Genomic DNA, 14,309 nt, shown 5'->3' on the forward strand with positions numbered 1-14,309 from the left:
TAGAAGAGGAGAGGAGAGAGAGACCCCGCCTGCACCCACTGGGAGAAGGGATGGGAAGACAGCAGTACAAGAACACATTCAACAACAGAAAGACCAGTATGACACCACCAAAATCTGGGGACTCTACACTAACAAGACCTGAACATTCCAACACAGGTGAAGCAAAAGAGAATGGCCTTAAAAACAACTTCATGAAAATGATAGAAGCCCTCAAAGAGGATGTAAGAAAATCCCTTAAGAAATGCAAGAAAAAACAAACAAAAAACTGGAACAAAGGAAAAGACAAACCAAAAAGAAAAAAGAAACAAAAATTGTGAGAAACCAAAAAGTCTCTTTTAAAAAAAGCAAGGAAAGCCAGGGAACTGTCTCTAAAGTTGGCAATATAGCAAACCTTAACAGGTACAAAAAAAATTTGAAATAACCTCATGTATCTATCTAATTAGACCACTGTGCTTTAAACTTATAATTCAACAACAACACAAATTGCAGAAACCCTACAAACTCATGGAAACTGAATAATACACAATTGCACCATTCCTGGGTCAAGAAAGAAATAAAGAAATTAAAGACTTCCTAGAATTCAATGAGAATGAAACACAACACATCCAAACTTATGGGACACATTGAAAGTAGTACTAAGAGAAAAGTTCATCGCATTAACTGCTCACATGTAGAAAGTGGAGGATAGTCATATTAGAGAATTAACAGCACAACTGAAAGCTCTAGAACAAAAAGAAGCAACCTCACCCTGGAGGTGTAGACACCAGAAAATAATCAACTTGGCTGAAATCAATAAAGTAGAAACTAGGAAAATAATACAGGAACTAGGAAAAGAATCAATGTAACAAAGAGTTGGCTCTTTGAGAAAATCAACAAGATAGACAAACATTTATCCAAACTAACCAAAAAGCATAGAAAGAACATGCAAATTAGTAAAATCAGAAATGAAAAGTGACACATAACAATGGACCCTGAGGAAATCCAGAGACTCTTCAGGTCATACTTTGAAAATCTGTAATCCATGAACTTTGAAAATTTAAAGGAAACAGTCAAATTTCTTGATAACTATCACTTACTAAAATTAAATCAAGAACAGATAAGCAATTTAAATATACCTGATGGGAGATGTCATTCTGTAAATATGTTTCTCATACTGGTTAATGAATAAAGCACTGTTGGCCAATAGGAAAGCAAGATAGGTGGGACTAGGAGACAAGGAGAATTCAAGGAAGTAGTAGCGAGGAGTCAGCATGTAGAGACTGGGGAGAGCACAATGCCAGCCCCTCTCCGGTAAGATAAGACCACGTGGAAATACTTAGATTAAAAGAAATGGGTTAATAATTAAGACAGAGCTAGCTGATAAGAAACTAGTAACTGGCCAACAGCATTATATCAAATATAGAGTTTCAGTGTGTTAATTGGGGCAGGCATGGCAGTGGGACCGGTGGCGGGGGAAAAACTACTCGTAACATAGACCTATAACCTCTAATGAAATAGAAACAGTCATCAAAAGTCTTTCAACCAAAATATGCCCAGAGCCAGATTTCTGCCCAGAATTCTCTGAATTTAAAGAAGAGTCAATACCAATACTCCTCAAATTGTTCCACACAATAGAAGCAAAAGAGTCATTGCCAATCTCTTGCTACAAGGCTACAATTCACTTGATACCCAAGCCATACAAAGACACAACTAAGAAAGAGAACCACAGACCAATATCCCTCATGAACATTGATGCAAAAATACTCAATAAAATACTGACAAATTGAATCCAATCACATCAGAGAAATCATCTACCATGATCAAGTAGGCTTCATCCCAGGGATGCAGGAATGGTTCAACATACTAAAATCTATCAATCAAACTGAAAAAAAGTATGATCATCTCATGAGTTGCTGGAAAAGCCTTTGGCAATCCAACACTCCTTCATGATAAAGATCTAGAAGAGATCAGGAATAACAGGAACATACCTAAGCATAATAAAAACAATATACAATAAATCAACAGCCAACATCAAACTAAATGGAGAGAAACTCAATAGGATTCCTCTAAAATCAGGAACAAGACAAGGTTGTCCACTTTCTCCATATCTCTTTAACATTGTACTTGAAAATATATATATATATATATATCTTTCATCTGCATTTGTTTTATGCTGAATATATTACCACGCCATAAGTTTTTGTTTCTTCTGGGATATGTTTTTCTTCTGTGCAACCTCCTCTTCTGGCTTTGGAACAGTTTGTTCCTTTTCCTTGAGGATCATCTTGTGTGGCAGGGGGAGCTCATTCATGTACAAGTTAATCCGGCCGTGAGCTCTGTAGGATCGTTGGTGCATTTTAGGTGCTTTGTTCACCTGGATGTGTTCAATGACATGTTCGGAGAATCTATGTCTAGATCCTTAAACTCACAATTACTCTCTGCATTTTTAAGCATGTGCAGCAAAAATTCAGCATTCTTTTTTGGCCACTGACCCTGTGTCCAGCCCCCCTCTTTGGTCTGGGTGCACCTGCCTACTCCACCATTGTACCACAGAATGGCACACATTGCTTTTTCAAAGTGACAACTTTCAGGTATTTGGTGGCTTTTCAGATATGCATGCCCTTGATGACCTGGGAAGTTTCACAGGTGTTCTTAAACCGAACCTGAAGATTTGATCCTCTTGACTTGCATGATTTCATAGGGTTATCTGGGTCAAGAGAGTAGCAAACCATCCTCACAGGTCACCTCAGGCCACTTACAGGAAGAGTGAGAAGAATATTAATATGTGCCCTAGAGACTGTTCTTATGATATTTTGGTGAAGAATGTGGCCACTTTTTGCCCTTCTCCAAAGAATCTGCCTGAAGCTAAAATGAAGAGATTTGGATTAATTCCATTAGCAGAGGAAACCTCAAAATAACCTAGTATTGACTTGGTTGTGTGGTTATTACAGGTCACTTTTATACAGATTTATAATGAAAAGGAGCAAGCTGAGCAAGGAAAAGTACAAAATCTACAATTTGAGAAGAAAAGGAATACTAAGTTCTATGTTCAAGGAGATAAATAGATTAAGAAATCAAATAAAGGGAATCGTGACCTCAGAGCAAGATCCCACCCAGATAAGTTTTCAACTTGTGAAAAGGAATTAAAGAAAGTCTTAAAGCAGTGTAGAGAGCCACCGGTGCCATTCCCGAAGATGGCGCCGGTTTCCTGTCCATAAGCCAGCAAGGCGTGGATGCGGATCCATGTCATGGGGTGACCGTTAAGAGCGTTGTGGGCTGCACCTGTCAGTAACGGACACGACTCCTCTGAACATATATAAGCAGAGCCCTTTTTCCTCCTCGGGGCCTTCCCTCAACTTGCTATAATGAGCCACGCAATAAACATAGCTGCAGAAGAATCCTGTTGTTGAGCATCGTTCTTGCAGGCAAGGCGATAGCGCTAGACAAAGCAGGATGTGAAAGTGCATGCCTTTAATCCCAGCACTAGGGACACAGAGGCTGCTGAGTCTGAGGCCAGCCTGGTCTACAGATACAGTTTCAGAACAGCTAAGCTTGGGCAATAAAGGAAACCATCTAAAATAGAAAACTGGTGAAGATGTAATTGAATGAGGGTACCATTTTTTTCAACCCCAGTAAGCAGGAGAACTTGGCAGCTTCAGCCACATGGTTCTAAAGTTAAAGATAGGAGAAGGGGCTGTGGAATTTGCCTCCGTCACTAAGGACAGCTGATGAGGCCAGGCATGTGTCAAGGGTGGTCCTGCATGGGGGTTCATGGAGGCCATTGTGTGACGCTGTGAAGAAGAAGCTTGGATTGCCTTGGAGAAGCCATGTTGTTAAAGATGCCTGAGTCATGGGGTACCTGCTGAGGAGAGCTGCTAACAGGGAGTAGAACCAGCCCAAGCGATCTTGCTTTTCTAATTTTGCTTTACTCACCTACCTTTCCCCCACCTGGACAGAAATTCCTCAAGGACAATGTTCAGAATTTACCAACTTTGAACTCAAACAGTACTTCCGGAATTAATTAATAATTAAACTCATGATGGGATTTTGGGAAATGTGTAATTATCTCACCCAGATAAAGAAGTCACTGAACAACAGAGAGGGTAAATTGCTAACTACTTATGTAGTGAGAGTCACCTGGACCTTGAGACTTCTGGGTCCACTCGTCCATTCTCCAGTAGCCCTGAGTTATGCCTAGAAAGTGGTTGACACTAGCCCCAGTTATTATTATCACAATATTTTTATCACAATATTATCACAATTATTATCACAAATAATTTATTTGGAGTCCAATGCAAACTCTTGGACCTTCAATGACTATATTTGGCTAGATACACTTACTTATTCATTTTAACCCCTGAAGTCATGATAATAAATAACTACACCTATTGGTTATTCAGAAATAAGAATATGAATCCCTTGCTGGAAGTCAGGAATTTGGGGATGTTGGCTCTTTTCCCTTAGTTATCCCCCAGTGAGTGCCTCTGCCTGAAGGCTGTATGTGATGATGTGTCTGGAAGTGAGTAAGAGGAGACACTGGTTGGCACTGGTTGGCTGCAGTCTCCTCACCACATTTCATCTTAGTTTCTTCCATAAGTTCTTTAAAACCCCCTCAGATTACAGCTTGATGATAACCTTCTTTCAATATGGAAACCATTCTTCCTCTCTCTGTCTCTCTCCCTGTCTTCTTTCCCTTTAAGCTGATTATTAAAAAAAAAAAAAAAAAAAAAAAAAACCAAGACCAAAACTCTAAAACTCATCCTCTTGACCTATGAATTTTGGTCCTTATATCTGAGAGAGAAGAACCCAAAAATCACTGGCTTGAGGTGGTTGGGTGGTCTTCAAGTTTCTGGAACCCTACTCTCTTCCTGAAAGAGTTTCCATCGCCTTCAAAGACACCCCAATACTCCAGTATAATATACACGACTATTCCCAAGAGCAGCTGATAAAGCTTTTTATAAGGTCTCAGACATATCAGAGAGCATTCACACAGATTGTGTCTTATAAGGACACAAAACTTATTTAACACCAGAGAGAGAGTGTCCATAGAGAAATGAGAAGATTTCAAAACAACTCAGAAAGGCAAACAAAACAAAACAAAACAAAACAAAAAAACCATGTTCAGTTGAGGAGCTGGTAAGATGACTTGGTAATTAAGAGTTCCTACTGCTCTTACAGAGGACTCATAACTCTAGCTCTAGAGGATCTGACACTGTTGACCTCTCTGGGTACCACACCTGTACACACACACACACACACACACACACACACACACACACACACACACATCCAATACATAAATGAACAATAAAGGTTATTGAGAGGAAGAGAGAAGGGAAAGCTTGAGCTGTGCAGCATTAAGGAATGAACCTGCTTACTCTGTGACATAGGGCGATATGTCACAGGCCACTTTAAGGTGTATTGATTGGGCAATATATGCATCCTTGCAGAGATCCAAGAATCAGCTATGAGAACCAGACTACCACAGAAGAAGAGAACTGCCTCATCTTTGGAATTTGAGCCTTTCTTTTCCAAAGCCCAGGAACCCATAGAGACCTGAAGACATATGTTCTGCAAGGTGCCTGCTTGTAACAATAAGACTGCAGGGAAATGTGGTCTGATGAGTTCCAAGCTCAAATCTAACAGCTTTGGATTTGCTATTTGCCAAAGTGGATCTTTTTGATTAATTACCTCTGGATCCTGAGACTAGTGTTTGTTCTCTTCTTTATCCCTCCCACAGGGAGGTGGGACAGATTACACAATACTTAAATGTCAGCGTTCAGGGAATTCAGCAATAGTCAAAGATCCACAGGCCATTGCAGTATGGGTTTCTTTAGGCTGAGCCACATCACAAATGTGTTTAGTATCTCTGGATTCGTCCAAGTGATTTCCTTGCTTGGCCTACTACTGCTGCTATACAAAGCAGTCCAATACTACCTGCACAGACAATGGCTCCTCAAGTGCCTCCGGGAATTCCCATCCACACCTTCCCACTGGCTTTTTGGGAACCACATAAAGGTAAGAAGATGAAGCCTGTTATAGGATAAGCATATGATCTCTGAGGTCTACTCAGTTTACCTCCTGTGAAAATCCAAACCCACCTTTCTTTGTGGGGAATGATATCAGGTAACAGGAAACAACTGGCTATGTTTGCTTGAGACTGAGGTAATTTCTGGAAGTGATGACTTGGGGGGACAATCTTACATACAAGTGAGAGGGGGGAAGAGGACTGATGTGAGCACTGCCCTGTTAATCAGGATTGATTTAACTTTGTGCTTTATTACACACACCCAGTACTATGAGATCCAAGCCATCAAGAACAGCATGTCCTGTACACCAGTGCCGAGCACAGAACTTGACATATACATATGAAGACAGAAAAATGATTGCAATGTGGTTCTTGGAGGATGGGGTTGGGCATCACGTTGCTCCTGTATCTCCAGCTCTGATGTAGAGTACTGTTTTGTAAGTGATTGCATGGAAAGGCATTCAGCAAGACTTGTGCACTGATCAGCTTACGAATAGGAAGAGTATGTGGAGCTCTTACCAAGGGTTGAAGCTCTTCTAGTATCTCCTCTGAGAAGGAGAGCTCCATCCAAGGCTACAGCATTCAGTGAAGACAAATCCTAAGACACAGCAAAGGTCTGGATGATAATGCAGACAAATAATCAAGCTGATCTGAGCCCCACCTTCTGCGGGAAAATCCAAACTTGTCCCTGTGAAGATCCTCCTGTTATCCTTCCTTACAGTAAAGTAATAACTACATATTTATTTAAAATATTATGTTTTTGTGTGTCTGTTCCCAAAGGACCAGGACCTCCAGCAAATACTTTTATGGGTAGAGAAATTCCCAAGTGCCTGCTCAAGGTGGTTCTGGGGGAACAAAGCACATGCCGTGATCTATGACCCTGACTACATGAAGGTGATTCTGGGGAGATCAGGTGAGAGCAAAGCCCATTGTAACCGTAGTAGATAGTTTCTGCAGGGTTCACAACCCGGGTCTTTGAAATTCTAGAAAAGCATGGCACTTCAGTTATCAATTTCTTTTTTTTAATAAAACTTTATTTAAACTAAAAACAATCTTATTTTACATACTAATACCAGTTCCCTCTCCCCCCTCCTCCTCCCATGGCCCCTACCAACCCCCCATCCCATTCCCATCCACTTCCCAGGGAGGGTGAGGCCTCCCATGAGATCATCAAAGTCTGACACACACTTGGGTCAAGGCCTAGGCCCTTGCCGTGTATCTAGGCTAAGCGAGTATCCCTCCATAGGGAATGGGCTCCCAAAGCCCATTCATGCACTAGAGATAAATACTGGTTCCACTGCCAGAGGCCCCATAGACTGCCCTCTACTATCAATTTCTAACCATTCTCCTTGGTATAAGTCTTATGTGCACAATGACTTAGATTTTAAAGCTCCAATTGTTGACTTTCTGGGATCATAGAATTACTAAGCCACAACTAACTACAGAAGAATCATAAAGCTCTCTTTCTCTTTGAGGACATGACTTGTGTTTCTTTCTGAACATCACAATGATAGAAACACTTGGCTGCTGGTACAATGGAGCGTGCTTTCTGAGTACAACTGTGAGACTTGGGATAGAAAAGGATGAAATGAGGGTATAAAACAGCCACAGAAAGGCATCGGGAGTTTATGACAGCCGGAGTCTGAAAAAAAAAAAAGCCTGTTTGGGGCTGTTTTATCTGATCTTTAGTTAGCCGTTCTGTTCATATCGTGCTTCTCTTGCAGATCCAAAACCTACACGTACATACAGTTTCTTCACTCCTTGGATTGGTATGCATGTCTAAACTAGGACTAAGAACATTACCCACTTAGCTATCCCTATGGTTGTCTCTGCATCATAGGGTAATGGGTGCCTGTGGCCTCTGTCGTGATCTTTTCCTAAATCAAGTCTTATTTATCTTCTTCTAAACAGACTCTCTCCTTCCTGATGCTGAGCTCATCTGAAGTTTAGCTTTTGGCACTTCACTCCTCTGAAATTCCAATTGGCACTTCTGTTCTTCATGCCTGTTTTCAACATTCACCTCACAGCTGTCATGATCATGGCAATCATACCACCCTATCTTCAAGACTTCCATTTCTGAAATGCATTATGCCATTTATGCCTTTGTCCAAGAAATTGTACTTTCTTCAGGGTTGTTTTGCATATTTCAAACCAAATTGTCCAAAGGGTCTCTGATTTTTTTCTTTCTTCAACAAATATGTAAACATATCAACAAATATGTATACATATCTCTGGCCCAGGCTATGGCTTGCTCATATTGGAGGGAAAGAAGTGGTTCCAACACCGGAAGATATTAACTCCAGCATTCCACTATGATATCCTTAAGCCTTATGTGGGAATCATAGCAGACTCTGTCCATGTGATGCTAGTGAGTATCTGTCTGTCAATCTATCATCTATCTACTTATATTTATATAGAGATAGATATCTGTCAATCTATCATCTATCTATTACCCCCTCTTTTCCATATCATTTCATTTCCTCTTTACCTCCCTCTACCCTTCCTTTCTCATACCCATAAAGTATTCAAGGTACATATGACTCAACACTCACACACTGGCCCAACCATATCTATTACATACAATCACACGGAATAGCACCCATGCCATTATTAGTGAGTTTCCTCAATGTAGATAAACAGAGAGGTCGCCATAAGCAGGACCAAGCCATACTGTAATCATTTTCCAAGACAGAGAGCATCACAGTATCACTATAGACCAAAGTAGGTTTTTTTCCACAGTGGAATCCCAGCAGACAGTATGACTATAAATTAGTTCGACCTGAGCAATGGCAGCTTCACTGTCTGAAAGAACTTCCAAAAATATCACAAAATCAAGTTTTGTCCTGGATACCTTGAGTGACTGAAGGCCAACAACTTTCTACCTAAATATTCTGCACCATTACCATCCATTTCACCATGATTTCTGATTTTACACTGCTCGGAATGTTTTTGATAAGTGAGAAAAATTAAAGTCTGCAATAGTCCTAATGAGGCATATTCATGGAGGCCAACAGGCTTTCTTCCTGTTTTTTCTCATACATACATTTCTTCTGACTCTATGAATCTAGTATATCCATCAGAAAACTGAAGGGACCAGCTAAAAAGTCATAATTATTTTCAAAAAAGCAAACAACATGATTCAACATCATGAAAAGATGTATTAAATCTTGTCAAACATTTATAACAGACAACAGATTATAAAACTTTGCCTTATGTTGTGTTTTTCTGATCTCAAAAATGTGAGATTCTGATCAGATTGTCTGCAGATTCAGAGAAAGACCACAACCTCTTTAATATGGGTACTTAGTAGATAATAAGATAATTCCTCATTCTTATCACAGGACAAGTGGGAGCAACTTATTGGCCAGGACTGCCCTCTGGAGATTCATCAACACATCTCCTTAATGACCCTGGAGATAATCATGAAGAGTGCCTTCAGTTACCAGGGTAGTGTCCAGTTGGATGAGTGAGTAACAATCATTGAGCTGTGGGATCCTTGTGTTGTGAACTTACTTCAAGGCATTTTTATGGGGACAGCTCAGGCTAATAGCCACAAAACGCAAGGTTCTGATCCAGCTGTGGGCCAAGTTAAAATCCAAACCAGACCCAATCCATACGCCAAACAAGCACCCATGGGAAAAATAGAAAGTACCTGGGTGTAGGCAGAGTTCTTCTGTCCCGACTGCCTGCTCCCAAATAACCAGCAGCAACTTCCTAAATAACTGACTCAGAGACTTAATATGAATTATAAATGCTTGACTGATAGCTCAGGCTTGTTACTAACAAGCTCTATATTTAAATTAACCCATATTTCTTATCTAAGTTCTACTACACGGCTCATGGCCTGTTCCTTCATTTTCTACATGTCCTGCTTCTTTAGCGGCTGGCCTTCTGCCCTTCTTCTTTCATGCCCTTAGTTTGGTTTTTCTGCCTAACTTTATCCTATCTAGCTATTGGCCAATCAGTTTCTTTATTAGACCAATAATAAAAACATATATTCACACAGTGTAAAGGAATATTCCACAGCACCTGGGTGTTCACCAATCTTCAAAAACTTAAGAATCAAAATTGACATAAGACAGAAATGATATGTCAGTGTTATAGGTCCCCACAACTGAGGGAATATCTACAGATACCTTACTATTGCCTGTGAATCAGGTATCACTGTCACCAATATTTTGTGCCTTTTAGGTGCAGAGAAGCCAAATCCTACATTAAGGCTGTTGAAGTCCTGACTCAAAGGATTTATTCAAGAGTGAGAAATGCCTTTCACCAGAGTAATATCTTCTACAATTTGTCCTCGAATGGTCGTTCATTCTACCATGCCTGTCAGATTGCCCATGAACACACAGGTTCTGTCCTCCCACTCCTCTAGTCTCTCTTTCTCAAGCTCATCACAAAAATATGATCATGTCCCTCAGGCTTAGTCTATCAACTTTCTCTGTAGGGCCTGGTACACATTTGTATAGGGTGATACTTTAGCACAATTTGGAGAGTTATGTTATTAGCATGGAATGCTTTCCAGGAATCACCAGGACCATTATACTAGTGATGTTTTGTGACACCTATGGGCAATGTTTACTGTGGGCTGTGAATCTGATTGGAGACATGGCCTATATAATATGATACTAGACTCTTAATCTTGATCCCAATACTCATGCTTACATGTGCCCCAGGCTCTGATGGACACAAAGATTGTAGAATCCAGGATATTTGCATTGCACTAATGTTTACATCTGCTGGTAACTTTTGTCCTTGGACAGACAGAATGATCAGTATGAGGAAGGCTCAGCTGAAGAATGAGGGAGAGCTTGAGAAGGTCCGTAAGAAGAGACTCTTGGATTTCTTGGACATCCTCTTGTTTGCTCAAGTAAGTAGGAGTACAGGGCTGAGGTTGATCCAGGAGGCACAGATGATGGGAAAACTTGTTTTCTCACCTGTGACTTCATCTAGACAGAGGATGGAAAAAGCTTGTCTGATGAGGACCTGCATGCAGAGGTGGATACATTCATGTTTGAGGGCCATGACACTACAGCCAGTGGAATATCCTGGATTTTCTATGCTCTGGCCACCAACCCTGAGCACCAGCAGAAATGCAGAGAGGAGGTGCAGAACGTCTTGGGTGATGGAACCTCTGTCAGCTGGTGAGAAAAACTGAAGATGAAGGAGACCCCTGTATTCTTATAGGAGAGGCCTTGTAGTCCTCCTAGATCTGTGTGACTTTTCAAGATGGGCCTCATTTCAGGAACCACCTCTCCCAGATGCCCTACACTACCATGTGCATCAAAGAGGCCCTGAGGCTCTACCCACCAGTACCAGCTATAGGCAGAGAGCTCAGTACACCTGTCACCTTCCCAGACGGACGCTCTTTACCCAAAGGTATGAACTCCCCAGACCCACTCTGGTATGCAATCATGTGTTTCTGCTGTTCTCAACCCCACTTGATCTCTCAGTTCTTAGTATAGTGGATCTTTACTTTGAAGCTAGAAGGCTATAAAGTCTCAGATACTAATACTTTATTCTGCAATGTTTTAAGAAATAAGTGCAACCCACTAGTTAAATGTCATTCTCAGTTCTGAAATTTCCATTAATTAAAAAAAAGCAGGGCTGAAAAGGAATGAAAAGGAATGAAACAAGTCCTCGTGGAGATGAAGTTTTGTTTATGAATAAATGCAAATGAGAGAGATAATGAAATCCCATGCTATGCATTAAATATACCCATTTTCCAGAAACTTCTAATTTGATGAAGAAGATGATAAGATCCAAGTTTCCTGTTATGATAGTGAAACACAAATTAACTAACTCACCACTAAGCATGATCTCACCTTTGACACACCAAAGCTGTAGAAACATAAGAAAGATAACTAGCCTCATTGAGACTCTGAAAATGAATATAAAACAAAATCTTCCTTGGCCAGGGAAGGGTTTTATAAGTGTTATATGAACTAAGGTATACTCACAAGAACCGATGGAAGGCTCATTATGTATTTTCATTTTTAAGCTTATTAAAAGCAAGACACCCTCGATTCATAATTGGTATCTGTTATTGCTAGGTGCACAATTTTCTAATGGATTCTTTATTTAGCTCTTCATCTCAAATAGTAGCATTTTACTCAGTGATGACTCATCTATACAAGCCATCTGTGTATTTGTATCCCTCATTTCCCGAGGGTCTAAAGCCTATCTTTGACATAATTACCCTCCCCTCTATGTCCTTTCTGCCCTGCAGGTTTCTTGATTACTCTCTCCTTTTATGGCCTTCACCATAACCCAAGATTGTGGCCAAACCCAGAGGTATGAAAACCCTGTGAAGAGAGGAGGGTCTCCCACTTTCTAATCTAGGCATTCTATCTTTTTATGCATTGGAAACGAGACCTTAACTCCATCCATCCTGGGCCCCATGCTCTCTATATAGGTTTTTGATCCTTCTAGATTTGCACCAGATGCTGCCAAGCACAGCTATGCCTTTCTGCCCTTCTCGGGAGGAAGAAGGTAAGGAGAATGGGTTAGCGGACATGATTGGCATATGCCAGTATTTGATATTTCTGATTGCTTAGGACTCTCTGGAGCCTATTTACACAACTGTTGGCATATGTGTTCAGATTGTATCTGTGTTTCAAAAAGGAAGAAGGGCTGGGCACAGTGGCTTTTGCCTGTAGTCCCAGCTACTTGGGAGACTGAGACAGGAGGATCACTTGAGTCCAGAAGTTCTAGGCTGTAGTATACTATGCCAATTGTAAAGCAAATGGCTGCTTTAGGAATCCACAACGTCTACAGGACTTGTCTTGTAGAACACAAATGGCTTTAAAATTGCATGATTAATGGGTCCAGAGTATGTTCTTCTGATTCAATAATTCTGTGACTTCTAAAATCCTCAATCAACTTCCATAGAGTAAGTTAGATGTATGGTGTTTCACAGGAAGGAATACTCTTCGGATAAAGTTTATCCAGGGCTAAGAATTTCATCTTAACCAGCTTTAAAAAACAAAACAAAACAGTGCACTGGATGGCAGGAGGTAGCCCTCCCAGAGTGAGGTTATAAGGTGCAGATGCTGGTGGTTTGAAGGACTAATGGGTGAATCTGAATCTGAACCGGAAGAAGATTTAGGGAGCAGCTTGAGGAAAACCAGGATGATGTTTTTAACCTCTTCACTAATATTTAGCTCCTGTGCTGACATTATTTGAATATTTTACATAGAGATAATAATGTTCAGGAATATGACCCAGCCCTTAGCATATTGTCCCAAACTGAACAATCCAGGCTGGAGATCCAGAAACTGTTAGTGGGGGAAATGGCAAACTGTGCTGAAACTATTCAAATGATATACCATGTGTCTGAGAACAGTACTAGGGTCAGAGCTAGTCCTGGAAGAGTGAAAGGCGTTGTCAAAAATCAGGAGTCAGGCTAGAACCATGAAGCAGGACTCTAATGCCCAGCTCTAGCTGGAGCTCATGGGACAATCCTTGATGAATGAAGGACATGTCTGAGGCCAAATCTTACTTCACTGTCTCTGTCTGGCCCAGAAACTGCATTGGGAAACAGTTTGCCATGAATGAATTGAAGGTCGCCGTGGCCCTGACCCTGCTCCGCTTCGAGCTGCTGCCTGATCCCACCAGGGTCCCAGTCCTCATGACAAGAACTGTGCTAAAGTCCAAGAATGGGATCTATCTGCATCTCAAGAAGCTAAAATAACACCAGTAGAGAAAGGCATAGCTTTGGAGGTCAGCTGCCGGCAGTACTTCCTGGCTATCTCCTGCTTTTGTTCCTGGGTTATCTTTACTCATTTTCCTTTCTTTCTGACCCCTGTCTTCCTTCTCTCTGCTCTCTGTAATGTCTCCCGTCAGTCCATCTTCCTGCCCTTTCTCTAACTCTCCTCCAGACTCCTTCCCAGATCCTGTGTGTACCTGTCTCCCACCTGGCTGTGTCTCTGACTATCCACATAACCCTTGAACACTTCCCTGTCCTCCAGGATGTTTACCCTTTATAACCATTGCCTCTATGGATGAATCATAAGGAGAGATGCAAGTCCCTCCTTATGATTGTCAGACTATTGAATCAATGAACTCAAAAGAATTAAAATGTAAAATAAGGCTAATATTCTTTTTTTATTAATTTATTTTATTTTATATAACAAAGTCCATTTAAATGAAAACAAACATTTATAGACAATATTTGGGAATTTGGGCGTCATTCTTTCCAAACTACTTCCTGCTGGTAAGGGGCGCTGTCATGGGGGATTCGAAGAAGATTCAGAAATCCTGGCTGTAGTCTGTAAGGCTGCTTTGTCCAGCTGTTTTGAAT

At 40.9% G+C, this 14,309-nt stretch overlaps 1 protein-coding gene and 1 pseudogene across 1 annotated transcript; one reads left to right on the forward strand and one right to left on the reverse strand.

Annotated features, from left to right (window-relative positions):
• Positions 1–2,161: 2,161 nt before the first annotated feature.
• On the reverse strand, positions 2,162–2,711 carry LOC127225065 (60S ribosomal protein L17-like; annotated as a pseudogene).
• A 3,054-nt stretch (positions 2,712–5,765) lies between these two features.
• On the forward strand, positions 5,766–13,726 carry LOC127225182 (cytochrome P450 4A14). The gene is made up of 12 exons (XM_051188487.1): positions 5,766–5,997; positions 6,788–6,920; positions 7,732–7,776; positions 8,248–8,375; positions 9,349–9,473; positions 10,199–10,359; positions 10,771–10,877; positions 10,961–11,151; positions 11,253–11,386; positions 12,237–12,301; positions 12,423–12,499; positions 13,532–13,726. Exons 1-12 carry the CDS (start codon positions 5,803–5,805, stop codon positions 13,698–13,700), a joined length of 1,530 nt encoding a protein of 509 aa, XP_051044444.1. The 5' UTR covers positions 5,766–5,802; the 3' UTR covers positions 13,701–13,726.
• The last annotated feature ends 583 nt before the right edge of the window (positions 13,727–14,309 follow it).

The sequence above is a fragment of the Phodopus roborovskii genome, unplaced genomic scaffold, assembly GCF_943737965.1.
Source record: "Phodopus roborovskii unplaced genomic scaffold, PHOROB, whole genome shotgun sequence".
Taxonomy (NCBI): Eukaryota; Metazoa; Chordata; class Mammalia; order Rodentia; family Cricetidae; genus Phodopus; species Phodopus roborovskii.

Excerpts from the sequence above, each read along its gene's own strand:
- LOC127225182 (XM_051188487.1), top strand. The coding sequence starts at position 5,803 with ATGGGTTTCTTTAGGCTGAGCCACATCACAAATGTGTTTAGTATCTCT. Across the intron at positions 7,777-8,247 it reads TTTCTTCACTCCTTGGATTG|GCTATGGCTTGCTCATATTG; the intron begins GTATGCATGTCT and ends TCTCTGGCCCAG. Across the intron at positions 12,500-13,531 it reads CCCTTCTCGGGAGGAAGAAG|AAACTGCATTGGGAAACAGT; the intron begins GTAAGGAGAATG and ends TGTCTGGCCCAG.